The following is a 27,658-nucleotide window of genomic DNA, read 5'->3' as shown; positions in this document are numbered from 1 at the left end:
ATTCCTGGGACTTCTGGGGAACTTTCTACTGAACTTAAGCACATTGTTGGAGCCGTTACACATGCTCCTACGTAAAGATTGTGAATGGTTTTGGGGGGACTGTCAAGAACGGGCTTTCAATAAGGCGAGGAACCTGCTGTGTTCCAACAAATTGTTGACTTTGCATGACCCCTGTAAAAAACTGGTTTTAACATGCGATGCGTCATCCTACGGGGTTGGGTGTGTGTTGCAGCGGGGTAACGATGACGGCCGACTTTAACCGGTGGCTCTCCCAAGCAGAGTGTGGATACGGCATGGTCGAGAAGGAAGCACTCGCTTGTGTTTACAGTGTGAAAAAGATGCACCAGTACCTTTTTGGTAGACAGTTCAAGCTAGAGACGGACCACAAGCCGTTAACATCCTTGTTGTCCGACAGCAAAGCTGTCAACGCCAATGCGTCAGCTCACATACAGCGCTGGGCCCTCATGCTGGCTGCGTATGACTACACCATACAGCACCGGCCAGGCACCAAAAATTGCGCTGACGCGCTCAGCAGGCTTCCACTGGCCACCACCAAGGGGGCGTTGGAGTAGAGCGTCGAGATGGTCATGGCCGTTGAGGCTTTTGACACTGCGGGCTCCCCCATCACAGCCCGACAGATCAAACTCTGGACCAACAGAGACCCCCTCCTATCCATGATAAAGAAATGTGTCCTAACTGGGGATTGGGCGCTCGCACACAGGGCGTGCCCCAAGGAAGTCAGACCATTTCAGAGATGGATGGATGAGCTCTCCATCCAAGCTGACTGCCTGCTATGGGGCAGCCGGGTAGTTGTGCCCCAGAAAGGAAGGGAAGCGTTCATCAGGGAATTCTACAGCGAGCACCCTGGCATCGTGTTAATGAAGGCCAATGCCCAGTCACATGTATGGTGGCCGGGGATTGACTCAGACCTGAAACACTGGGTTCGCAGGTGCACGACATGTGTCCAGCTGGGCAATGCTCCCAGGGAGGCCCCACTCAGCCCGTGGCCCTGGCCCACCAGACCATGGTCACATATTCACGTAGACTATGCGGGCCCGTTCATGGGGAAAATGTTCCTGATCATTGTCGATGCATACTCGAAGTGGATCGAGTGCATCATATTGAACTCGTGCACGACATCCATCACCGTGGAGAGTCTGCGTATGGTTTTCGCGACCCATGGATTGCCGGACATCCTGGTCAGCGACAATGGCCCATGTTTCACCAGCCATGAATTCCAGGAGTTCATGTCGGACAATGGTATCAAGCACGTCCGGACAGCGCCGTTCAAGCCGGCCTCCAATGGCCAGGCGGAACGGGCGGTCCAAGTCATAAATAAGGGCATGCTATGCATCCAAAGACCCTCCCTTCAGTACCGCCTATCGCGCCTCCTGCTGGCCTACAGGTCTCGCCCGCACTCGCTCACGGGAGTCCCGCCAGCGGAACTCCTCATGAAACGCACGCTCAAGACACGGCTGTCCCTTATTCACTCAGCCCTGGCAGACATTGTTGAGGGCAAGCGCCAGCCCCAAACCGAGCTCCATGACCGAAACTCAAGGGGGAGGTGTATAGAAATAGATGACCAGGTATTTGTTCTTAACCATGCTTTGGGACCCAAGTGGCTTGAGGGCACAGTAATTGGCAAAGAAGGAAATAGAGTCATGGTGGTAAACAATGGGCAGATATGTTGCAAACACTTGGATCAAGTAAAGAAAAGGTTCAGCATTGACACGGAGGAACCTGAAGAAGAACATGAGATGGCACCCACACCACTGCCAGCGGACGAGCAACAAAGACAGCCCTCAGCATGCACAGTCCCTGCGGCCAGCCCGGACAGGCCGGAATCACCTCAAGTGACAGAGATGCGTGCCAAGGCTCAGCCACCAGAGCCACAACTGTGGCGCTCCATGAGAGAGCGTCGACCACCTGACAGACTTAACCTCTGAAACAAAAAAACTTAAGGGGGGGAGGTGATGTCATATATTTAACCATCTTGCAATGACATAGTCATGTAACTGTAACTCATGTACACTGTACCTGTACCCTAGAAATGCAGAGTGACCATGTCTGATATATCTATGCCTCGTGTGAGTTTGTAGTAAGGTGCAGGGACACCACACACGGCACGGCCTTGGACAACGTGGACCATTTCCCATATCTCGGGAGCCTCTTATCAACAAAGGCAGACATTGATGCGGAGATTCAGCATCGCCTCCAGTGCGCCAGCACACCCTTCAGCCGCCTGTGGAAAAGAGTGTTTGAAGACCAGGCCCTCAAATTTACCACCAAACTCATGGTCTACAGGGCTGTCATAATACCCGCCCTCCTGTATGGGTCTGAGGCATGGTCGATGTACAGAAGACACCTCAAGTTGCTGGAGATATATCACCAACGATGTCTCTGCAAGATCTTGCAAATCTCCTGGGAGGCCAACAGCAGTGGCCTCGACCAGGCTAACATCCTTAGTATTGAAGCACTGACCACATTCGATCAGCTTCGCTGGGCAGGCCACATAGTACACATGCCAGGTACGAGACTCCCTAAGCAAATGCCTTATGCGGAGCTCCTTCATGGTAAACGAGCCAAAGGAGGACAGTGGAAACGTTATAAGGACACCCTCAAAGTCTCCCTGGTAAAGTGTGACATCACCACTGACACCTGGGAGACTCTGGCCGAAGACCGCCTGCGGTGGAGAAAATCCATCCGGGAGGGCGTTGAGCTCTTTGAGGCTCGACGCAAGGAGCATGAAGAGGTCAGGCGCAGGCAGCGGAAGGAGCGCGCGGCAAACCAGACCTACCAACCCCTTCCCTCGACGAATGTCTGTCCCACCTGTAACAGGGTCTGTGGCTCTCGTATCGGACTGTTCAGCCATCAAAGGATTCACTTTGGGAGTGGAAGCAAGTCCTCCTCGATTCCGAGGGACTGCCTATGATGATGAGTACAGAATCTACTGCATGGTAGATTCAGCAGGAGCCAGGTTTGGTGTGACAGTGGGAGTCACGTCAGGAATAGCAGGTGGGGCCAGGTCAAATATAACAACAAAATATCCTTTGATTTCATCTAAATCCAGCACGCTGGGGGAGCTTTCACTTTCACTGTGTGGGTGCTAAACTGACAGAAAGGAAGATCAGGCAGTGATCCACTCCGTCAATTTACCGGCTAAGCAGTGAAGGTATACCTGTAAATGATTTCCACTGTTTCCGACATTGTTCTGGTGGTACCTTTCCTAAAACAAACTAACAATGGGGATAATTTTCTCTGGTCAAACTTGTAGCAACAATGTGAAAAGACTTTCACATTCTTGCACTGGAGTAGGGAAAAACTAGAAAGACAGGATTGATTAAATAAAGCTTTATATTCTAGAACATTACTCAGGTACTTTCAAATCTCTCTCTCTCTCTCGCCTTCTCTCTCTCTCTCTCTCTCTCTCGCCTTCTCTCTCTCTCTCGACTAGATGCAGGAAGAATGTTCCCAATGTTGGGGAAGTCCAGAACCAGGGGTCACAGTCTAAGGATCAGGGGTAAGCCATTTAAGACCGAGATGAGGAGAAACTTTTTCACCCAGAGAGTTGTAAACCTGTGGAATTCTCTGGCATAGAAAGTTGTTGAGTCCAGTTTGTTGGACATATTCAAAAGAGAGTTAGATGTGGCCCTTACGGCTTAAGGAATCAAGGGATATGGAGAGAAAGCTGGGGTGGGGTACTGAGGTTGAGTGATCAACCATGATCATAATGGATGGCGGTGCAGGCTCGAAGGGCTGAATGGCCTGCTCCTGCACCTATTTTCTATGTTTCTATGAAACTTGACAGATCGCAAGTTCGGGTTTTCGTGCATCCGCATCGCATGCAGAAACCTGGAACTTCAGGAGCACTTACGGCCATCTATGCACAGGATCCGGAAATCCGGGCCATTATTTCCAGGATCGATTAATTGTTTCCCTTGATTTGCCAGAAAATGCACACTTAATTGATCCAATTCTTTTCCACTTCTAACATTGCAGGAACTTCAAGTGAAAGGATTTATTTCAGCTTTACCTTGATGGCTCACTGGATAAAGACAGCACTCGGTGACCCAGTATAAAGATAGTGACCAACTACATCCAAGATTCATGCCAGGAAGGAAAATGAAAATTGGCAGGCTTAACTATTTTTTACATTTTCTCAGAATAGTCTTTTTTTTTTCAATTTCAGGAGACTGTCCTTTATTAAATATAAATACTTTTAGTTGTATTTTTCTACACGCAAGTAATTTTATGCTTTTTTAAATTTCACTGGATTTTTAGTTTGTTCCAACTTAGAAATTTACGTCAAGCTTTCAGTTCAACAAAGCAACTTCGTGATTATTTCAGCTTTGAAATTTGCTGCAATGCATCCTGTAACTGGCACACAATGAGGGCACAGTGCGCCAGTGGTAGGGGTTGTACATTCACTTCAGTAGTAAGGGTGCCAATCGGGTGGACTGCTTTGTCCTGGATGGCATCAAGGTGAGACATTCATTCCAGAGTACCCAGCCTCTGTCCCGTTCTTGCAGCCACAAAATTGACAAGGTTCTTCCGTTAAGTTTCTGTTCGATCATGACCCCAGGATGTTGATGATGGGGGACATGTTGACAGTGCTGGCGTTGAAGGTTGGGGGATGGTGATTAGGTCTTTTGTTTTTGAATATGATCATTGAATGACATTTCTGTAGTGCAAATGTTACCAATCACGTGTCAGGGTTACAGTATTGTAGTTGCTGTTTTAATAGGAGCATACACTCAATGGAAAGATACTGAAGGGGAGAATGAACAGAAAGATCTAGAGATTTAAATAAATAATTCCCTGAAAGTGCAAGTGTAGATAAAGATATATAAAAGACCAATGCCTTTTTGGTCATGCTTTACAAACCTACTGGAAAAGGATAATTCATTAGAAGTAATTTACTTGAATTTTAAAAAGGTATTTGACAAAGATCTTCATTTGAGGCTAGTATGAAAGCTCACAAAATAGTTGGCAAGTCTTCGCGAAGGTTTGACAACAGCCTTGGCAACAGAGGATAGGGAGTGGCAATAAATTGAAAGTGTGCTGCCTGGGAAAAACAAACTAGTGATATTCCACGGGGATCTGTTCTGGGATCCCTGATATTTACAATATTTGTGAATGACGTAGAACAGGGTGTCCATAACAGTATTATTAAATTTACTGAAGGTGCAAAGCTCTGAAGGCAAATAGGTGAATAGGATATTGACTAACTTCAGACAGACTTGGGTGTTAAACTAAATCTTAGCGGTTAAATGGGCAGTAATTGGGCGGTAGATGGGCGAACCTGATGGAAAGTCTAGCCCTTGTATTTTAACATGAATAAATGTAGGAATAGGTCACAGTAAACTAGTTCCCAAACTCAATTATGCTATCAGAAGCTATGATTAGAGAGACCAAATTGCATGATTTAATCTATTCCACACTCAAACATCTCCTAACAGTGTGGATGCAACTAGTAGAAGCCTTAGAAGAGATCATTTGCCTATCACTAAGGAATGATATACAGGAAAATGCAGACAAAATTTGTCATAACAACTATTCAAGTTACCGGTCTAATTAATATTTCTTCTATGGTAACCTATATTTCTCTAATCCTGATTCCATTTGATTTTTTAAAAATACATAAAATATTTCCAAGTATGAGAAATAGAATATAACTATGCTATGAGGGATACAATTAAATACTGGTAATTCAGCTTACCTGTGATTAAACTTGTGTCCAAAGGAAACCCAGTCTTTTTCTATCAAAACCTACATAAAACAAATTGTGAGAAAAGAGTTCTATAAAAATATAATCAGCAACAATGATGCAAAACTATCAAGACCACATATTGTAAACTCTCTAGTATCATGATTGGAGAACTAGAATGATCAGTCTATTTGTAAGTCATATAGCGGGCTAGATTTTCGGTCGCCTGCCGCCCCTGTTAGCACCCCGGAGGTGCGGGAATGGTTTCCAGGCGGGCAGCCAGCTTACTGTGTTCTGCCGGGAAATTAGTCGACGGTTTTATGTGGGCGATGAGCAGCACTGCCCGGGAGCGTTGAGCCGGTGTGGAACGCCACCAGTTTTGATTGCGCTTCGATTTTGAATTGATGCTGAGCATATAGTGCCCTGTACTGCTCCTTAGAGAGACCCACCTGGAAAACCAGCCGGTTAGAGCAGTCCCGGCGGTGGTGAGTGAAGTAAGCAATGAATGAGGTAAGTGTGATTGTTTTGTTTATTTTTATTTTTGCGATTTATCCTAATGTGGGTTGGTCAAGATATTTGAAATGTTTTTTGTGTGTTTTGTGCTGATTTTTTTTTCTTCAAGCATTCCTCTCTTAGTGTGATCTGGGACCACAAACAGCTGGCTCTTTAGCTTGGAATTTTCAGTTGGACAGCTGGCCTAGTGCAACTCCTCCCTTAGCATTCCACAATTAGGACCCAACTGAGGAAATTTTGTGGCTGAGGACGCAAACCATTTCCCAGCACAAACCTTACTGCCCCGCCGCCATTACCGCCCTGAAATGACTAGAACCGAAAATCCAACCCAACATTTATTAATGACCTCAGGATGTCTTAATTCACTTCACACTAGTAGAACTTCTTCAAATAGTGCCATGGGATCTATTATGTCCAGACGAGATCTCGGTCATTCACACTGGGACCATTCTGAGTGATCAGAGTGGGATCATTAGAAAGTCAGCACCTCCAACAGTATAGCATTCCCTCAGTACTGCATCCTGAAGTGTCAGCCTAGATTATATGCTCAAGTCTCGAGTGGGGCTTGAACCCGCAACCATATGACTAAGAGGGGAGAGTGGTGTTACAGAGCCAAGTCTGATAGCTGAAAACAGAAAGTACATAAGAGGCATCTAGGCCTAATGGATTAGTCAATGGGCTTTTTTTTGTTCCGAATATGTGCACCCTTCAAGGTTTATAGACTTGCACCTTCTTGCCACTCCTGCTAATTTTGTTGAGATGATTTTGTTGGTTGCTTTCCTTGCATAGTTTCTGTGGATACATTGGACTTCATCCCTTATACTACAGGTGGTTTAGTAAAACTATGAACTTCCCATTTACTAGCAGCATAAATGCTGCTCCAGATGCAACTTTAAATTTGTAATATACCCCTATTATTTTTTTTAAGGTATTGTTGGTAATGTATTGCCAGCAATTCTAGCTCGATTGGGCTGCTCCATTAGTGTAACTTGATCAGCTGCTTGAAATGCCTCCCACTCCATAGCAAGGTTGTCGAGATTCCCAAGTCTGCGTAAAATTGTCTCTAAAGGGTTTCTCCATCAGCACCAATCAGGTCAGTTACATGGATCACTCTGTATCAAGAGTAACTGCCTGACATCAGTACTGAGTTTGCCGTTTACTAGTTGGAATGTGTGCCCCCTTGCTCTAATGTCATGTTTTAGACTGAAGTTGTGTTTAGGATTTACCTTTTTAAATTCCATTTACTTTAAACGCATGCATACACCTCTATATCTCAATAAGATCACTCCTCAATTATCTCCTTTCAAGGTTGAAAAATCTGCATTTCTCCAGTCTCTCCCTGTAACTCAGTCCTTAGATACTAGTGATCAGTTCTGTGGCTCTTGTACTGGTTTCAGAGCTTGAAGCTTTAGTGACTAGAACTGTATATAGTTCTCAAGCTGTGGTCTGACGAGAGCACTGTAGAGTAAAGTGCAACCCATGCTCAACCAATGGCAAAGGACAGACTGGAAAGCAATAGAGAAGTTTTGAGTTATTACTGTTGATTAGTAGGAATTCCCTCCCTAAAACTCTCTGCCACTCCATCTCTCTCTCCTCTTATAAGACACTCCTTAAAACCTACCTCTTTGATCAAGCTTTTGAACACCTTTCCTAATATCTAGCAATGCCTCGATTCTCATCCTCATGTTCAAATCCCTCCATGGCCTTGCTCCACCCTATCTCCTTAACCTGCTCTAGCCCAACAATCCTCCGAGAACTCAGCATTCCTCTAACTCTGGCCTCTGGTGCATCACCCACTTTGTTTGCCCCATCATTGGTGGCAATATCTTCAGCCATATATGCCCTAAGCTCTGGAATTCCCTCCCTAAACCTCTCCTCCGCCCCACCGACGCTCCTTAGAACCTACCTCTTTGGCCAAGCCTTTGGCCACCTGTCCCAATGTCTCCTTTGTTTGGCTTAGTGTCAATTTTACATTGAGATGTTTTAATACATTAAAGGCTCTATATAAATGCAGGTTGTTGTTGTTGTGATCTGAACTGGCAGCTAAACATTTATGAGAAAGGTATCCAGGCCCTCCAGTAAAGGCTTTGTTCTACCTCTGAAGACCTTTTAAAACAAACCTGTAATTTGTCAATACCAGTAATAGATACTTCCACCCCATGCAGATATCAATAAATATCTGGAGAGTAGAATTCATTACTGCACTATGGTGGTGAGGGTGGGGGAATTTGCTGCTGCGCATACACACAAGTGTCCAGTCAGCACAGAATGCACATGTGCAGAAAAGTTTTAAGATTTGGTGGTTGCAGGACACTGGCTGTAGCGGAACGTCGGCTGTAGCGACCCCGGGCAGAGCAGGGGTGGACCACAAACTGCAGCAGCTCTGTGCGCCACAGAACTCAAGAACCATAAGACTGTGGGTGTTTTGCCGGAGATAATCTTGATTGTTTTATATATTCAATTAAATAGCCTGAAAATGTTTATTTGTACACAGCACGTAGCGATTTTTCATCATTTATTATAGTAGCTTATCAGGTGGTACTAGAATGCTTTACAACTCATGGATTACATTTAAGGTGCAGTAACTGTTATTTTGTAAGCACACATGGCAGCCAATATGCACACAGCAATGTCCCACAGACAGCAAAGGTGGGTAGAGAGATAGAAACTCAGACAAGTAGTGAGAGAAGTTTAGACATACAGGGAGAGGTAGAATATGTGGAAAGAGAAAGAGAAAAAAGTTCAAACAGAAAGAGAGATTTAGACACTATGCGCCCAATATTGGTGGCCTTACCACCCACTGCCGCCTGCTACCGCCAATTGCCGCCGGGTTTTGCCTCCGGTTTCCTCTCTCTCCCAGTTTCCACTAGGGCTGGAGCGGGCGGGAGGGGAGTACAGCCGGGAACCGCCCGCTGACGTCCTCTGGCGGCCAAGTAGCGCAAATGGCCTCCCATCCACCAAGATGCTAGATTGGTGCGAGCGGGAGTCGGCGCCAGCAGGGGGAAGGACTGCTGCATGGAGGCAGGTCTAACCCCGACAGTATGTATGAAGAACGGAAAAAAAAGGTTAGTGAACATATTTAAAATTTTATTTTCACAGCAATTTACCTGCGTGGGGTTCCTGAAGGTGTTCCGTTGTTTTTTTTTTGTAATGCTTTTTATTTTCAGCTCTTCCACCCTCCCTGGGCCCGACTCCATCCTTGGCGGCACTTGGACGGCAAGAGCCTTTGCCGCCAAGATTGAGAGCTCCTGCCCGCTGCTGCCCAGATTGCCAGCGTAAGCCGTTATTTTGCCACCAGTTGGTACCGCCACCTCTTTTAGAGGAATCTTCCTGGCAAAGTACCGCCCGGTCTCTCGGTGGCCATCGGCGGTACTTTGGGCGGCACTTGGGCGGGCCTTGACCTTCATCAATTTTGGGCCATAGGGATATGAGGTGAGAGAGAAAATTGGCACATCAGGGAAGAGAGAAGCATAACAGGGAGAAAGGGACAGAAAGATGGAAATAGAAGGGCATTCAGTCACAGCGATAGACATCATCATCATAGGCGGTCCCTTGCACGAGAATGACTTGCTTCCACACGAGTTCACAGATGTTTCAATGAAGCACCCAATATTCCAGTCCTGAACTCCAATTGAAGGGGTGGAAGATGCCTGTGCGTGGATTTTTTTAACGTGTGGTGACCGTTGCACATCAGCCACCACACGGGCTTGACAGAGCTAGGCCTTTATCCAGTGGCAAGGGTTAACCAGGACAACTGGAGACCAATTCTGCTGCACAGACCTAGTGCGCACACATATCGCAGGGTGGGCAGGCCCGTGCTGCCTCTGGGTCCTCGGCTCTTCTGGGCCCCGTACCCTCATTTGCCGCACCTCCGCCACGATCTCGCGCCGCTCTTCCGCCACAAACATTCGCCACACCCCTACCATGGTCTCTCACCGCTCCTCTGCCACGATCTCTCACCACTACTCCACCATGATCTCTCGCCGCTCATCCACCCCAATCTCTCACCGTTCATCCACCCCCCCCTCCCCAACCTTCCTACTCCTCTGCTGTACCTGAGCCCCACCGATGTTCCTGCCCACACTCCAAACGGCGATCTGGGTTTTGATGAGGTCGCCCACCTCAAAATCGTCGTACACTTGGAGCAGCTCGCGCTGGAAACAATAGACACGGAAGCAAAGATACACACAGCAGGAGAGGGAGAGAGAAAAAAAGCACTAACATGCATGGTTAGAGGGAAGACCACAGATACACATCGGAATGTTAAAGGTAGAGAACCAAGAATATACACAACGGTATACATGTATAGAGAGAGTAGATAATTATAGACAAACGCAAGGACATAGATGGCTTTTGTGCATTTACTCTCACGATGGACTTTTGCATCATTGTGCCACCCATGATAGTGTGCTTATAAATCATGAAAATAAAATCATTTTGTTCCAGAGCTTCAATATTTTGCTCCATAAAATTAAGTGTGGCCATCCTGGTCTACATTACAGAAGCACTTTTTATGAAGCCCAGTTATGTAACACTATGGACCTTGACCAGTGAAGTCCACAGTTAAAGTCATCTTTGCACCAAGAGGCAGAAGAGGGAATTCTAAAACCAGGAAAAACAATCATGAACATAAATAAAATTGACAAATAAGGTTCATTAAATGCTAAGGATAAAAATTCTAATTACTGAATTGGGAAACGGCCTTAACAGAACTATTGGCCTTGCTGATAGTATCATGTGAATGTTTAGTAAGGATTAAATGAACAAGCTTCCCAAAGACTCGGTGGATACTCCCATCGTGCCAATCACAGATAAAGCCATCTCTGACCAGTTCCTTGTATCGCTCTCCACCCACACCCCCTTCCCCCTCCCAACCCTACATCCTTTTATGTCTGCCCCTAGCAAAAACTCTCCCCAATTCACTTACAACTGCACTTTCAAAATCCCAACTGTCTAGCCTTTGGCCCTCCATTCACCATGACATTTCTACAGATATCTGCTCAATCCGACTCCACCCCTGCCTCAGCTCATCTGCTGTTGAAATCCTTATCCATGCCTTTGTTACCTCTAGACTTGACTATTCCTACGCACTCCTGGCTGGCCTCCCACATTCTACCCTACAGAAACGTGAGGTCATCCAAAACTCTCCTGCCCGTGTCCTAACTCACACAAGTCTCATTCACTCATCACCCCTGTACTCGCTGACCTACATAAGCCCCCAGTTAGGCAATGCCTCGATTTTAAAATTCTCATTCTTGTTTTCAAATCCCTCCATGGCCTCGCCCCTCCCTATCTCTGTAATCTCCTCCAGCCCCACAACCCTCCTAGATATCTGCTCTCCTCAAATTCTGGCTTCTTGAGGATCCCTGATTTTAATCACTTAATCATTGATGGCCATGCCTTCAGCTGCCAAGGCCCTAAGCTCTGGAATTCGCTCCATAAGCCTCTACACCTCTTTACCTCGTTTTCTTCCTTAAAACCTACCTCTGTGACCAAGTTTTGGTCATCTGCTCTAATGGCCCAGAAATTGCGGTTGGAGGCTTCCTGCGGGTGGATGCCTCTGACCAATTTTTTAATGAAAATACCGGGTGGTCCCAGAGGAACGTGGACTTGCGGTCTGATGCCTCCATTCGCAGTGCAGCGTATGGGCTCGCACATCCCAGGAACATAAGCGCAACCTGGGATTACGTGTGCCTGGACCACCAATGAACATGGAGAATTATCATTGATAATAATGGGAGCTCTATTTGTACTAACTCCCATTACTAACAATGAAAATACCCTCAAAAACACAGCAATACAACACAATAAATAAAACAAAAACCTCGCATATTTTGTTATGTATGCAATAAAAGGTACAAACTGAGTACTGTTTAACTGAACAAGGTACAACCTTGGCTCTGCTTTATTATGGCCCAAAGTGCTTGACTCACAAAATGGCTGGCCTTTTATACCAGAGCAGCACCATGTGCGTGCTGCTCAGTTGCCCCTAACAATGACATCATTTGGTGGCTACAAACAGCATGTAGATACATAACAATACCCTCCTCTGAGATCTTATCAGTCTTTCACAGGTTGAGATGGTCTGATGCTTTACGCTCCCAGGTTGACCGTCTCAGTTCGATTCCGGCCTTGGATGAATGTGTGGAGTCTGTTGTGGCTGGATGGCTGAATTGTTGGGGGTGGCAGTGGCCATGGAGGAATTGCAAGTCCATTTTTATTGAACAAGTCCGTGATTGAAATTCCGGTTCACCGATGACCCTTGAGTCCACTGAAGGCTGCTGGTAGTTGGTTGGTCGTCGACGGTTTCTTCGTCCGACTGCTCTGGCTCGTCTGTGTGCCTCAGCTTTGTTTGATCCATGTGTTTCCTGCAAGTTTGCCCATTCTTGAGCTTAATAACAAATACTCTGTTGCCCTCCTTGACCATGACCATACCAGCGATCCATTTGGGACTCTGACCATAATTCAACACATATACAGGATCATTAACAGAAATCTCGCGTGACACATTTGCGCAATTGTGGTACCCTTGTTGACTCTGTCTTCTGTATTCAACATGATTACTTAAATCTGGGTGTACAAGAGATAACTTGGTCTTAAGACCTCTTTTCATCATGAGTTCAGCAGGCGAGACCTCTGTGAGTGTGTGGGGTCTTGTCCTGTAACTCAGCAGTATGCAAGACAAGTGGGTCTTGCAGTGACCCTTGGGTTATTCTCCTCATGCTTTGCTTGATAATTTGTACAGCACGTTCTGCTTACCCGTTGGACGCAGGCTTGAACGATGCTGACCTTACATGTTTAATGCCGTTAAGTTTGACAAACTCCTGAAAGTCCTGACTGGTGAAGCACGAGCCATTGTCGCTCACCACTATGTCAGGCAAACCATGTGTCACGAACATGACATTGAGATTCTCTGATTGCCCTGGACGTACTGGATGACATGATTATGCATTCTATCCACTTCGAATAAGCATCCACCACCACTAACAATATCTTGCCCAGGAAGGGACCTGCAAAATCTACATGGATCCTGGACCAAGGTTTGGATGGCCATGACCACAGACTCAGCGGTGATTCCGCTAGTGCTTTGCTGAGCTGCATGCAGGTGTTGCACTGATGCACGCATGCTTCCAGCTCAGAATCAATTCCTGGACACCATACGTGGGACCCTGGCAATGGCCTTCATCATCACTATACCAGGATGTGTGCTGTGTAACTCAGGCACAAATTTCTCTCTCCCTGTCTTAGGCACTACAACTCGATTGCCCCATAATATGCAATCTGCTTGAATATACAGTTCGTCCTTGCGATGAATGTACGGTTTGGCCTCCTCGCACATTTGCTTAGGTATGGCAGATCAATCCCCTTTGAGCATGCAACCCTTTACCACCGATATTATCGGCTCCTGGCTGGTCCAGGTCTTAACTTGTTGAGCTGTGACAGGGGTACCTTCACTCTCAATAGCATCCATGATTAACATTAAATCTGCCGGTTGTGGCGTTTCTACCTCTGGTGTGGGCAACGGCAACCGGCTCAAAGCATCGGCACAATTCTCTGTGCCAGGTTTGTGGCGAATGACATAATCATAGGCAGATAATGTCAGCGCCCACCTTTGGATGCGGGATGGAGCGTTGGTATTGACACCTTTGCTCTCGGAAAACAACAAAATGAGCGGCTTGTGATCGGTCTCTAATTCAAACCTCAGACCGAACAGGTATTGATGCATCTTTTTAACATCGTACACACACACTAAAGCTTCTTTTTCTATCATACTGTAGGCTCTTTCTGCTTTAGACAAACTTTTGGATGCATACGTGACAGGTTGAAGTTTCCCCGACTCATTGGCTGATTGTAACATGCAACCAATTCCATATGATGATGCGTCACAGGCCAAAACTAAACATTTACATAGGTCAAAATGTACCAGCAGCTTGTTCGAGCAAAACAGATTTTTGGCTTTCTCGAAAGCTGTCTTGCAATGCGCCCCACACCCAGTTGTTGCCTTTTCTCAATAGTGGTTCAAGTGAGGTGCTCAATTTAGGTAGGAAGTTACCAAAGTAGTTGAGTACACACAGGAACAAATGCAGCTCTGTCATGTTCTGCAGCTTGGGTGCATTCTTGATGGCTTTGGTTTTCACGTCAATATGTCTGATACCATCAGCGGCGATTTTCCTCCCGAGAAATTCAATCTCCAGTGCCATGAAGACGCACTTCGAGCATTTAAGTCTGAGTCCCACTCTATCCAAACGCAGTAGAACCTCTTCCAGGTTGTTCAGATGTTCCTTGGAGTCACAACCGGTGATCAGGATGTCATCTTGGAACACGATGGTTCTGGGAACGGACTTCAGTAGACTTTCCATATTCCTCTGGAATATTGCTGCAGCCGAATGAATTCCACATGGGCACCTGTGGTAAATAAACAGTCCTTTGAGCGTGTTAATGCACGTAAGTCTCTTCGACGTCTCGACCAACTCCTGCGTCATCTAGACCGACGTCAAGTCCAGTTTTGTGAACGAATTCCCTCCGGCTAGCTTCGCAAACAAGTCATCAGTCTTTGGTAACAGGTACTGATCTTGTTTCAAAACCCTGTTGATCGTAGCCTTGTAGTCTCCACAGATTCTGACTGCGCCATCACTTTTCAGCACAGGAGCAATGGGGCTGGCCCATTCATTAAATTCGACCGGTGATATGATTCCTTCATGCTGCAGTCTGTCCAGTTCAATTTTGACCTTCTCCCTCATCATATATGGCACTGCCCGAGTTTTATGATGGACGGATCTTGCATCTGAGTCCACGTGGATCTGCACCTTGGCTCCCATGAAGTTGCCGATACCCGGTTCGAACAGCGAGGGGAACATGTTCAATACTTGGACACATGTATCTTCCTCCGACGACAACGCCTTTATGTCGTTCCAGTCACATCTGATTTTCTCCAACCAACTCCTACCGAGCAGCGTTGGGTCACTGAATGGAACAATCCACAGCAGTAACTCATGAACCGCACCGTTATATGACACATTAATTTGTGCACTGCCAATCAACTTTATCAGTTCTTTGGTGTATGTGCACAGCTTGGCGTTAACAGGGCTCAGCCTGGGCCTCACAGTCTTAGTATCCCACAAGCTTATTAAATGCCCTCTCGTTCATGATCGATTGACTCGCCCCAGTGTCCAGTTCCATCGATACCGGTATCCCGTTAAACTTCACGTTAATCCAAATTGGTTTACTCTTGGTTATGAAAGAGCACAGTCCATACATTTCCTCCTCTGGCATCTTGGATTGCATATCCGGATCCACGCAAGTCTGACTCTCATCCTCCATGTGGTGTGTCACAGCTCGCTTGCTCATCTGCGGACACTTGCGCTGGAGATGCCCCACTCTCAGACAGCCTTTGCAACTATATTGTTTAAATCTGCACTGCTGGTGCCAATGATTTCCCCCACAATGCCAACACGGAGAAGTCGGATACATTCCCGCTGGCAGACTTTGGACAGCCACAGGTTTCATGAACACAGCCGGATAGGCCCTGCCATGTGCCACTCTGCCGAACGCCAAATCATTCGTGAACGCAGCCGGATAGGCCCTTCCATGTGCTGCTCTGCCGAACGCCGAATCGATCGCATTTACAGTACTTGCCGAGGTTCGGTTCTTTACCGATATTTGCTTTAAACTCCTGTCCGTCGTCATACATGATTGAGCGATCTGGATGGCCCTTTTTAAATTCAACTCCTCCACCTGCAGAAATTTGCGCAGGATCACCTCGTGGTTGATACCGATAACGAAGAAGTCCTGCAGCATGTCTGCCAATGCCGTCCCGAACTTGCACGGTCCCGCTAGACGTCTCAGGTTGGCAGCAAATTCCGCCGCGCTCTGACCCTCCGATCGAACGTGTATATAAAACCTGTCGTCTGGCTTGAGGTGCTCCTGTACCAATGTACACAACTCCTCATACGTTTTCTTTGTTAGATCACGAGGCATGAGTAGATTCTTTATCAGACCTTAGATCTTTGAACCGCACACTGTAAGGAACACGGCCCGGTGCCGATCTGCATCGCTGACCTCCTTCATTTTGTTGGCCACGAAGTACTGGTTCAAACGGCTCACAAAGTCTGCCCAATCTTCTCCCTCCATGAATCACTCTAAAAATCCAATCATGCTCATTTTGCAAACAAAGGTTCTTGTATTCTCGTCGCCAAATGTTATGTATGCAATAAAGGTTCAAACTGAGTACTGTTTAACTTAACAAGGTACAACCTTGGCTCTGCTTTATTATGGCCCAAAGTGCCTGACTCACAAAATGGCTGGCCTTTTCTACCAGAGCAGCACCATGTGCGTGCTGTTCAGTGACCTCCAACAATGACACCATCTGGTGGCTACAAACAGCATGTACATACATGACATATTTAAAATGAATTTAAATTGAATTTAATTAAATATTTTAGACAAACAAAAAACATTTTTGAATTTTTTAAATATGTTTTAATAGTGGTAAAATAACCTTACTTTAATGGACAGGGTTTTTAATATAAAAATTAGTGATAAAATGTAATTTTTCTATCTTTTAAAATTCTTACACTGGTTAAAGCAGGCTATACCAGGCGTAAGAGTTTGAAGGACATTTGCTGGGCAGGAGTTGGGCAAATAGCCCAAATCTCTGCGCGTGAATGTCCTTCTCCCGGGGATACCAAATATCATGGATCTTTCGGAGTGGGAGAGGGATGCACAAAATACCTGTCTCCATTGTCAGATGACGTTCAGAAGCATGTTGCCTTCTCTAAACTTAAGGGGCAGTTTGACCATTTACTGGAAGACTATCTTAGCTGCAAGGATATCCAAATTTGTTTCCTCCAGGTAGAGAGAAAACTCTGGATCTGATTCTGCAAATATATACTACATGTCAAATCAGAAATCCAGTGCAAGCAGGAAGTACACCCAGGTTAATTCCAAGAAAGATGCACTAGCTACTTATGGTTGGGGGAGGGATTATTCACTTCCCTTCCAGCAACAGTCATGAGTCTGCTCAGTCTTCAAGTTTAGCAGTTGTTCAATGCTATTTGGCACTGCTTGCAAGCAAGTGACTACATCCACCAGCAGCAGGACCAGTTGCCCCCAGGTCTGCTTTGGAGATGAAACCTGCAGTTGGTCCTTCCCAGACAGTGGCTGCCAAAATATTAAGTCCCATGCAGCTCATAGACAGTCAGTAGCCAGCCGTTGTCTTCAATTCAGGAGCTCAGGTGGCATCCAGAAGTTCATTGGCACTGTTAGGTAATAGAGTGCATAGAAGTACAAGAGGGAAGCACTTGAGAGAAACAGCCAAGATTACTCCTTTAAATATTCCTTGCATTACACCGGGCAGATGATCATCTCCACTAGTATGTTATGATGCTTTTTCCCTTTTTTCTAATTACAGCTGTTTGGATGCATTTTTTAAAAGCAACCGTTTAGGAGGAAACAGTTTTTTTATGGGTGAGGACAACTGCAAAAGAGCTTCAAGGTTTTCATGGTTTTAATTTGGTTTGCATATAGGACTAAAAATTCAATTAAGCTCGAAAACAGGCATTGGGATTGCGCTGCACAATCGGCCCGCGCCTGTTGAAAGTAATACAGGCAGCATGCGACCTTCGTACTGCCTGCTAATTACCATGATTGATGCGTGCAGCACAGTGCTGAGTGCGTTGCTGAGTGGCTGAGCGTCCAGCTAGCTCTATTTAAAGTTAGCCTCCATTTTTAAAGGCAGTCTGCAGCTCTTAAAGGTGCATTCAGCAGCTGCTGGAAATGCTTGCCAAGGCAACTATGACTGAGTAATGGATCAACAGGGCAGAGAAAGGGCACCAAGGTCTCCTACTGTGAGCCATCCTCTCCCTCCTCCCTCTGCGAGCAGCTTGTCTTCTTTGCTGCCTCTGCTCCATCTCCATCTCCCTTTCATCCAAATTTGCAGATGACACTAAGTTGGGTGGCAGTGTGAGGTGCGAGGAGGATGCTATTAGGCTGCAGAGTGACTTAGATAGGTTAGGTGAGTGGGCAAATGCATGGCAGATGAAGTATAATGTGGATAAATGTAAGGTTATCCACTTTGGTGGTAAAAACAGAGAGACAGACTATTATCTGAATGGTGACAGATTAGGAAAAGGGGAGGTGCAACGAGACCTGGGTGTCATGGTACATCAGTCATTGAAGGTTGGCATGCAGGTACAGCAGGCGGTTAAGAAAGCAAATGGCATGTTGGCCTTCATAGCGAGGGGATTTGAGTACAGGGGCAGGGAGGTGTTGCTACAGTTGTACAGGGCCTTGGTGAGGCCACACCTGGAGTATTGTGTACAGTTTTGGTCTCCTAACTTGAGGAAGGACATTCTTGCTATTGAGGGAGTGCAGCGAAGGTTCACCAGACTGATTCCCGGGATGGCGGGACTGACATATCAAGAAAGACTGGATCAACTGGGCTTGTATTCACTGGAGTTCAGAAGAATGAGAGGGGATCTCATAGAAACTTTTAAAATTCTGACGGGTTTAGACAGGTTAGATGCAGGAAGAATGTTCCCAATGTTGGGGCAGTCCAGAACCAGGGGTCACAGTCTAAGGATAAGGGGTAAGCCATTTAGGACCGAGATGAGGAGAAACTTCTTCACCCAGAGAGTGGTGAACCTGTGGAATTCTCTACCACAGAAAGTTGTTGACCAATTCACTAAATATATTCAAAAAGGAGTTAGATGTAGTCCTTACTACTAGGGGGATCAAGGGGTATGGCGAGAAAGCAGGAATGGGGTACTGAAGTTGCATGTTCAGCCATGAACTCATTGAATGGTGGTGCAGGCTCGAAGGGCCGAATGGCCTGCTCCTGCACCTATTTTCTATGTTTCTATGTTTCTATGCGTGCGATCTGTCAAAAGACATTTTGACAGTTTGCAAATGCCAGTTCTCGGCACATGCGCTTCGTGCGCCGAGAACTGGCATTTGCGAGGCCTCCTCGGATGCATGCGCACATTGTACGCACCCGGAGAGACCGCAATTTATGGCCCAATATCTCCTAATGTGGCTTGGTGTCAAATTTTGTTTTATAACGCTTCTGTGAAGCGCTTTGGGATGTTTTACTATGTTAAAAGCGCTAAATAAATACAAGTTGTTGTTGTTGATAAATTCATTGTCTGAGTGGTACTGAGTCATATTAGCAAAGTCCGAGGTTCTTTCCCTAATCTCAGCCAGGCAGTAGGGGTGGTATCATTGGTCTCAGTGCCTCTGGGCTTGGAACGAGAAAGGAAAATAAGCCAGTCTTATATCCCACTCTTGATCAATATTGAGAAATATCTGATATAAAATGCATATATGGATGTGGAGTCAGGATCAGCTTTAGTTGTTATATAACCAACGGCAACATTTACTACCAACAATCATTGCTAAGTTTTACACATGAAGAATGGTCACATAAGCAAAGTACCAGATGGTTATTCGTGACAGTGAACCACACCTCAACACAATTTAGTGCTTTCAACATGAGGGATTAAGAACAGAGAAAAACATTAATAAATACATGAAGACTTGCTTCTCTGTGCACTCATCGTATCTGCTCTACCATTACCCTTTTTGTATATTATGTTCTGCTTACCATGAATCCCTTTAAGGTTCGGTAAAATGGGTCAAGTAGCAGACTTGCCATGGAGCAAACCTGTGCAGTTCTATCCCAACCATCTGAGCAGTGAACCAATACACTGGCTGCCTCCTCAGCAACTGCCTGAAACAACAATATTTTACATCATATTTATATCCAAAAAGCCCAAAGCCTATACATCATACTATAAAATTAATCTACTTGATTATTTACCTTTATATGATATCCGTAAGGCAGCCAGTCACTCCTACAGCCTGTCACAAGTAAATGACCCCAAGGAAGAGTGTCTCTTGTACCTGCCTGATTTTCCTGTTTTCCACTGCTACTGCCACCAACCATAGGGATTGCCAGGAGTTGGTAGATCATGGGACAGTGATGGAAGGCCCTATCAAGACCCTTTTTGGAGAGTTAATTAACTTACATTTTATTAACGCCACGCCTATTTAAACATTCATCTCGTGAATTATTATATTTAAATGATTCATGGACTTACTGTATCTGCAAGATTGGAGGCAGCTCAATTCACTGCCATTTTATAACACATTGGCAGTCGGTATGATGGATACTCTCAGACTACGTGATCATACCGCCTTTGAAATTGACTGCAAGTTCGGCTCGAACTTATGATCTGTCAAGTTCCAACTCCGCATCAGCTTCACTGCACGTTTCACCTACCCATTGAAATCAATGTGCTGGCAAAAGTCGGGGTAATTGCCCACCTACTGTGCATTAATTAGCCTGAAAATTTTTACGGCTGGTAAAAACAGGCGCAGGAGCCTATTGAACAGCGTAGGGGAGGGGGAATGAGAAAATTATATTAATTTTGAGCTATGTTTATGCTACAGCCCATAAAAAGCATCCTAATCACGTTTTATGGTTTTAGGACATCTTCAGTAAAAGGTATCTCAAGATTTTTCAGTGTTTGATCAAATTCTATTAATGTTGAATTCTTGGTTTGTGTATTAAATATTATTGCAATGATCGTAATTTATTAATGAAATAGCATAGCTGGCTACTAAATTACTTAAATTAAGTTGTGGGCAAATCAGCAATCTCCTCTGTTTCCTGATTGGCCAAGAGTCAGGAAGTAAAAGGAGCACCACCCCACATGATCCCAGGTTCGCACACACAAAACAGTACACTCCTGGGACCATTGGCCCCTACGCTGTACACAACTCTGCAGCGTTTGAAAGCAAGTTTTCATTTGGGGCTTTGCACAAGATAAGTGCAGATTTAGTTCCGATGTCGGCAGCGTACTCCTTAGCTACGCCTTGGACCGCAAATTCAGGGTCAATGTATGTTCTTCATTCTTTTTATTTTAAATAGTGCTGACCTTTGATCTGTGCTCCTGAGAAAAAATGAAAAGTCAATGTTCCGACAGGCATGTGGTTCATTTCTTAACTTCAGCGTATCAAAGTAAAGGACCCCATAATCACAACATGGTGCTCGGTTCATAAAATTGTGTTTTGTACCTTAAGAAACCAAAAGGCATTGCTGGAGACAGTTTATTGGATTGTTTGTGCCATTAAAACAGGAGAAGATTTTTTAATGTTGAAGAAAACTTGAGCGTGCTAAGGGCTCTTTAAAAAGACTTTTCTATATTTATGTATGACCAGTGCCTTGTGCTTTTAGCATCATTTTGTTCTTAAACTTCTGTATATTCATTAGTGTAAATAAAACTAGCAATTTTAGTCTGTAGCATTCTAGTCCTTTGTAAGATATTCCTATGTTTGACAGCCCCACCTTATGACTGAGGATAGTGACAATGTAAGAAGAAGGAAAAGCAAAATGCAAAAACAAATTGGATACAGTGGTATATTAAAGCAACTTTAGATCAATTAACTTACTTTCGCAATAAATATACCCGCATCCATGATTGCTTTAATGTGCTTCAACCAGCCTGAATTCTCCAAACCCCACAGGAAGTCACCCATTGAAGGTGATCGAAGCTCACAGACTGAAAAAGAAAGATTTGCATTTATATAGCGCCTTTCACGATCACTAGACGTCACAAAGCGCTTTAAAGCCAATAATGTACTTTTTGAGGTATAGCCACGCAGCAGCCAATTTGCGCAAGCCTGCTTCCATAAACAGCAATGTGATAATGACCAGATAATGGGGGGAAAATTGCGGCTGGAGGCTTCCTTCGGGCGAACGCCTCCCACCAGAATTCTTTTAACAAAAATACCTTGTGGTCCCGGAGGAACATAGGATTGCGATCAGAGACCCAGTTTTGCAGTCTAGCGTACGGGAACATGTCTTCCAGGTACGTATTCGTATTCTGGGATCAGGTAGGCCTGGACCACCAATGAACATCAGTGAGCAGTGGGAGTTCGTGAGAGGCGGGAGTTCGGGAGGCGAGCGGCCTACAAGAGGCCCGCCAGTGAGCAGCGGGAGTTCGGGAGGTGAGCGGCCTACAAGAGGCCTACCGGTGCAGCTGCAGCAGGGAGGCAAAAAGTAGAAAGAAATCGAAAGGGGACGTCACAGCCAAGGGAGTAAGTGATTGGCTGGTGATTGGTGAGTAGTTTTTCTTTTTCTTTTCTTTATCAGTAAGTAACATTTAGCATTGTTATTGCCAAATTAAGTTTATCTAAGGGTTAAGTCATGGCAGGAGAGCTCGGACACGTGTTATGCTCCTCCTATACTATGTGGGATGTCAGGGACGCATCCGTTGTCCCTGACGACTACGTGTGCAGGAAGTGCATCCGCCTCCAGCTCCTGACGGACTGCAATGCGGCCCTGGAGCTGCGGGTGGATGAACTCTGGAGCATCCACGATGCTGAGAATGACATGAATAGGACATTTTGCGAAAGGTAAAGGTTACACAGCCAGATAGTAAATAGGTGACCAACAGGAAGAGCAGTGCAAGGAAGGTAGTGCAGGGGTCCCCTGCGGTCATCCCCCTGCAAAACAGATACACCGCTTTGGGTACTGTTGAGGGGAATGACTCATCACGGGAGAGCAGCAGCAGCTAAGTTCATGGCACCGTGGGTGGCTCTGCTGCACAGGAGGGCAGGAAAAAGAGTGGGAGAGCTATAGTGATCGGGAATTCGATTGTAAGGGGAATAGACAGGCGTTTCTGCGGCCGCAACCGAGGCTCCAGGATGGTATGTTGCCTCCCTGGTGCAAGGGTCAAGGATGTCTTGGAGCGGGTGCAGGACATTCTGAAAAGGGAGGGTGAACAGCCAAAACTAAACAATATTTAAAATTGTATTTGCTCAGGCAATGGAATTCTGCAGATTATAAAGAAAAGTACAGTTACTGAATTAGGGTGATTAGGTGTTTTTTTTTTTGCTTTTGCTTTTCCAAACACCTTTAAAAAAAAATATGGGAGAACAGTAGATTTGGTATTTTCAATAGACTCATCAGTTCAGAGATAGAAAAATTCCACAGGATTTGTACATTAAATGTACGCAAAATATAGACAAAAGACAAAACTGGTTACACCAGTTAATTGTTGGTCCATCATTAATAAGTCGATTCCACACATAACAAACCAGACACAATTTGAAAAATAAGCACAAATCTCATTGATACGTTTGAGTTTCTATGCCGTCTATCCATTTTGAAACTTCTAAAAGTCATTTAGAACACCCATGCAATCTTTCCATATAGTGCATAAAGGTACCAACGAGTGAGGAGTGGTGCAGAAGGGAGGGATTCAAATTCCTGGGACATTGGAACCGGTTTTGGGGGAGGTGGGACCAGTACAAATCGGACGGTCTGCATCTGGGCAGGACCGGAACCAATGTCCTGGGGGAGTGTTTGCTAGTGCTGTTGGGGAGGAGTTAAACTAACATGGCAGGGGGATGCGAACCTATGCAGGGAGACAGAGGGAAATATAATGGAGGCAGAAGCAAAAGATAGAAAGGAGAATAGTAAAAGTGGAGTGCAGAGAAACCCAAGGCAAAAAACAAAAGGGCCACATTACAGCAAAATTCTAAAGGGGCAAAGTGTGTTAAAAAGACAAGTCTGAAGGCTCTGTGCCTCAATGCGAGGAGTATTCGGAATAAGGTGGACGAATTAACTGCACAGACAGCAGTTAACGGTTATGATGTAATTGGCATGACGGAGACATGGCTCCAGGATGACCAGGGCTGGGAACTCAACATCCAGAGGTATTCAACATTTAGGAAGGATAGGCAGAAAGGAAAAGGAGGCGGGGTGACGTTGCTGGTTAAAGAGGAAATTAATGCAATAGTAAGGAGGGACATTAGCTTGGATGATGTAGAATCGGTATGGGTGGAGCTGCGGAATACCAAAGGGCAGAAAACGCTAGTGGGAGTTGTGTACAGACCACCAAACAGTAGTAGTGAGGTTGGGGACAGCATCGAACAAGAAATAAGGGATGTGTGCAATAAAGGTACAGCAGTTATCATGGGCGACTTTAATCTACATATTGATTGGGCTAACCAAACTGGTAGTAATGCGGTGGAGGAGCTGGCCATCCTAGACTGGGTGATGTGTAATGAGAAGGGACTAATTAGCAATCTTGTTGTGCGAGGCCCCTTGGGGAAGAGTGACCATAATATGGTAGAATTCTTTATTAAGATGGAGAGTGACACAGTTAATTCGGAAACTACGGTCCTGAACTTAAGAAAAGGTAACTTCGACGGTATGAGGCGTGAATTGGCTAGAATAGACTGGCAAAGGATAATTAAAGGGTTGACGGTGGATAAACAATGACAAACATTTAAAGATCACATGGATGAACTTCAACAATTGTACATCCCTGTCTGGAGTAAAAATAAAACAGGGAAGGTGGCTCAACCGTGGCTAACAAGGGAAATTAAGGATAGTGTTAAAACCAAGGAAGAGGCATATAAATTGGCTAGAAAAAGCAACAAACCTGAGGACTGGGAGAAATCTAGAATTCAACAGGGGAGGACTAAAGGTTTAATTAAGAGGGGGAAAATAGAGTACAAGAGGAAGCTTGCAGGGAACATAAAAACTGACTGCAAAAGCTTCTATAAATATGTGAAGATAAAAAGATTAGTGAAGACAAACATAGGTCCCTTGCAGTTGGATTCAGGTGAATTTATAATGGGGAACAAAGAAATGGCAGACCAATTGAACAAATACTTCAGTTCTGTCTTCATGAGGGAAGACACAAATAATCTTCCAAATGTACTAGGGGACAGTAAGTCTAGTGACAAGCAGGAACAGAAGGATATCCTTATTAGGCGGGAAATTGTGTTCAGGAAATTGATAGAATTGAAGGCCGATAAATCCCTGGGGCCTGATAATCTGCATCCCAGAGTACTTAAGGAAGTGGCCCTTGAAATAGTGGATGCATTGGGGATCAATTTCCAACAGTCTATCGACTCTGGATCAGTTCCTAGGGACTGGAGGGTAGCTAATGTAACACCACTTTTAAAAAAAGGAGGGAGAGGGAAAACGGGTAATTATAGATTGGTTAGTCTGACATCAGTATGGAGAAAATGTTGGAATCAATCATGAAGGACGAAATAGCAGCGCATTTGGAAAGCAGTGACAGGATCAGTCCAAGTCAGCATGGATTTATGAAAGGGAAATAATGCTTGACGAATCTTCTGGAATTTTTTGAGGATGTAATTAGTAGAGTGGACAAGGGAGAACCAATGGATGTGGTGTATTTGGACTTTCAAAAGGCTTTTGACAAGGTCCCACACAAGAGATTGGTGTGCAAAATCAAAGCACATGGTATTGGGGGTAATGTACTGACGTGGATGGAGAACTGGTTGGCAGACAGGAAAAGAGAGTCGGGATAAACAGGTCCTTTTCAGAATGGCAGACAGTGACTAGTGGAGTGCCGCAGGGCTCAGTGCTGGGACCCCAGCTCTTTACAATATACATTAACGATTTAGATGAAGGAATTGAGTGTAATATCTCCAAGTTTGCAGATGACACTAAACTGGGTGGCAGTGTGAGCTGTGAGGGGGATGCTAAGAGGCTGCAGGGTGACTTGGACAGGTTAGGTGAGTGGGCAAATGCATGGCAGATGCAGTATAATGTGGATAAATGTGAGGTTATCCATTTTTGGAGCAAAAACACAAAGGCAGAATATTATCTGAATGGCGGCAGATTAGGAAAAGGGGAGGTGCAATGAGATTTGGGTGTTATGGTTCATCAGTCATTGAAAGTTGGCATGCAGGTACAGCAAGCGGTGAAGTAGGCAAATGGTATGTTGGCCTTCATAGCTAGGGGATTTGAGTATAGGAGCAGGGAGGTCTTACTGCAGTTGTACAGGGCCTTAGTGATGTCTCATCTGGACTATTATGTTCAGTTTTGGTCTCCTAATCTGAGGAAGGACGTTCTTGCTATCGAGGGAGTGCAGCAAAGGTTCACCAGACTGATTCCAGGGATGGATGGACTGTCATATGAGGAGAGACTGGATCAACTGGGCCTTTATACACTGGAGTTTAGAAGGATGAGAGGGGATCTCATAGAAACGTGTAAGATTCTGACGGGACTGGACAGGTTAGATGCGGGAAGAATGTTCCCAGAACCAGGGGACATAGTCTTAGGATAAGGGGTAGGCCATTTAGGACTGGGATGAGAAGGAACTTCTTCACTCAGAGAGTTATTAACCTGTGGAATTCCCTGCCGCAGAGAGTTGTTGATGCCAGTTCATTGGATATATTCAAGAGGGAGTTAGATATGGCCCTTACGGCTAAAGGGATCAAGGGGTATGGAGAGAAAGCAGGAACGGGGTACTGAGGGAATGATCAGCCATGATCTTATTGAATGGCGGTGCAGGCTCGAAGGGCCAAATGGCCTACTCCTGCATCTATTTTCTTTGTTTCTATTTTTTGATTCTCATTGATAATAATGGGAACTCCGTTTGTATGAGCTCCTAATGAGAATATCCCCAAAAAACATTAAACACAAACCACAAATAAAAAAAACACCTCACATATTTAAAATTAATTGAAATTGAATGTAATTAAATGTTTTAGAAAAAATATATATTTTTGAATTTTTTTTTAACATGTTTTAATAGGATTAAAATAAATTTACCTTAATGGACAGGGTTTTTAATATAAAAATGAGTGATTAAATTTAATTTTTCTACGTTTTAAAACTCTACGGGCTAGATTTTCCATTATTTCTGCAAGCATAATGCCCACTTAACCGTCCATTTTAACACTGAAATGACATGTAACGCCCAGATATCGCCCATTTAGCCACAAAATGGAAACTGACGCCCATTTCTCGGTCACTTATCGTCGAGCGTTACTTTCCGCATGTGCGTAACGCCGAGAAAAAATAATATCGCCCGCTCACTTTTTTTGGGTGGAATAATCAGAATGGGCGATCCCAACGGCCATAATATCACCCAGCGTTACTTTCGGCACGTAATTAACGCTGAAATTTGATAATACCGCCCACCCACTGTTTTTTGTCGTAAAGATCACATTTGCCAAAACTAACGCCCAGTATATCACCCATCCTTACTTTCGGCACCTTGCACACATCTCACCGACAATTTCACTTGCCGAAAAAAACGCCAGGAAAAAGTGGAACTAACGGGAACTACTCACAGCGGTATGGATGCCATGTTGTAAATCATATATCACATCATTTAAAAGGCTGCTCTGCTTCAACCTTGGGGGAGTTCGGATGAACTCTGGAGGTCTTTGGAGGTGGTGTGAACATCTGAACAAACATTTATCATACTGTGGACAATTGGAATTTAATAGGTGTCTTAGTGGGGACATTCATTCTTTGTACCAATCGCTGGAAAACAGATAGCTATTGGAATGGGGCCTGTCTTTTCTCACCCTCTCCTGATGACCACGCACATGCTGCAGACTCGAGATGGCTGAAGATACGCTCCACAGCATCATGTGCCC

General features: G+C 45.1%; 1 protein-coding gene across 1 annotated transcript in view; it reads right to left on the bottom strand.

Annotated features, from left to right (window-relative positions):
- Positions 1–27,658, bottom strand: part of mtmr7b (myotubularin related protein 7b) — a 277,663-nt gene that overhangs the window by 89,890 nt on the left and 160,115 nt on the right. Inside the window, exons 8-10 of the mRNA XM_070869780.1 lie at positions 21,671–21,780; positions 19,821–19,946; positions 5,720–5,769 (exon numbers count right to left, since the gene is read on the bottom strand). Of these exons, the coding sequence (XP_070725881.1) occupies positions 5,720–5,769; positions 19,821–19,946; positions 21,671–21,780 (286 nt within the window). The remainder of the gene's footprint in view (positions 1–5,719; positions 5,770–19,820; positions 19,947–21,670; positions 21,781–27,658) is intronic.

Source organism: Pristiophorus japonicus, chromosome 2 (genome assembly GCF_044704955.1).
Source record: "Pristiophorus japonicus isolate sPriJap1 chromosome 2, sPriJap1.hap1, whole genome shotgun sequence".
In the NCBI taxonomy this organism is placed as follows: Eukaryota; Metazoa; Chordata; class Chondrichthyes; family Pristiophoridae; genus Pristiophorus; species Pristiophorus japonicus.
Note: the sequence above shows the minus strand (reverse complement) of the source record. Positions and strands in the feature narration are given on the sequence as shown.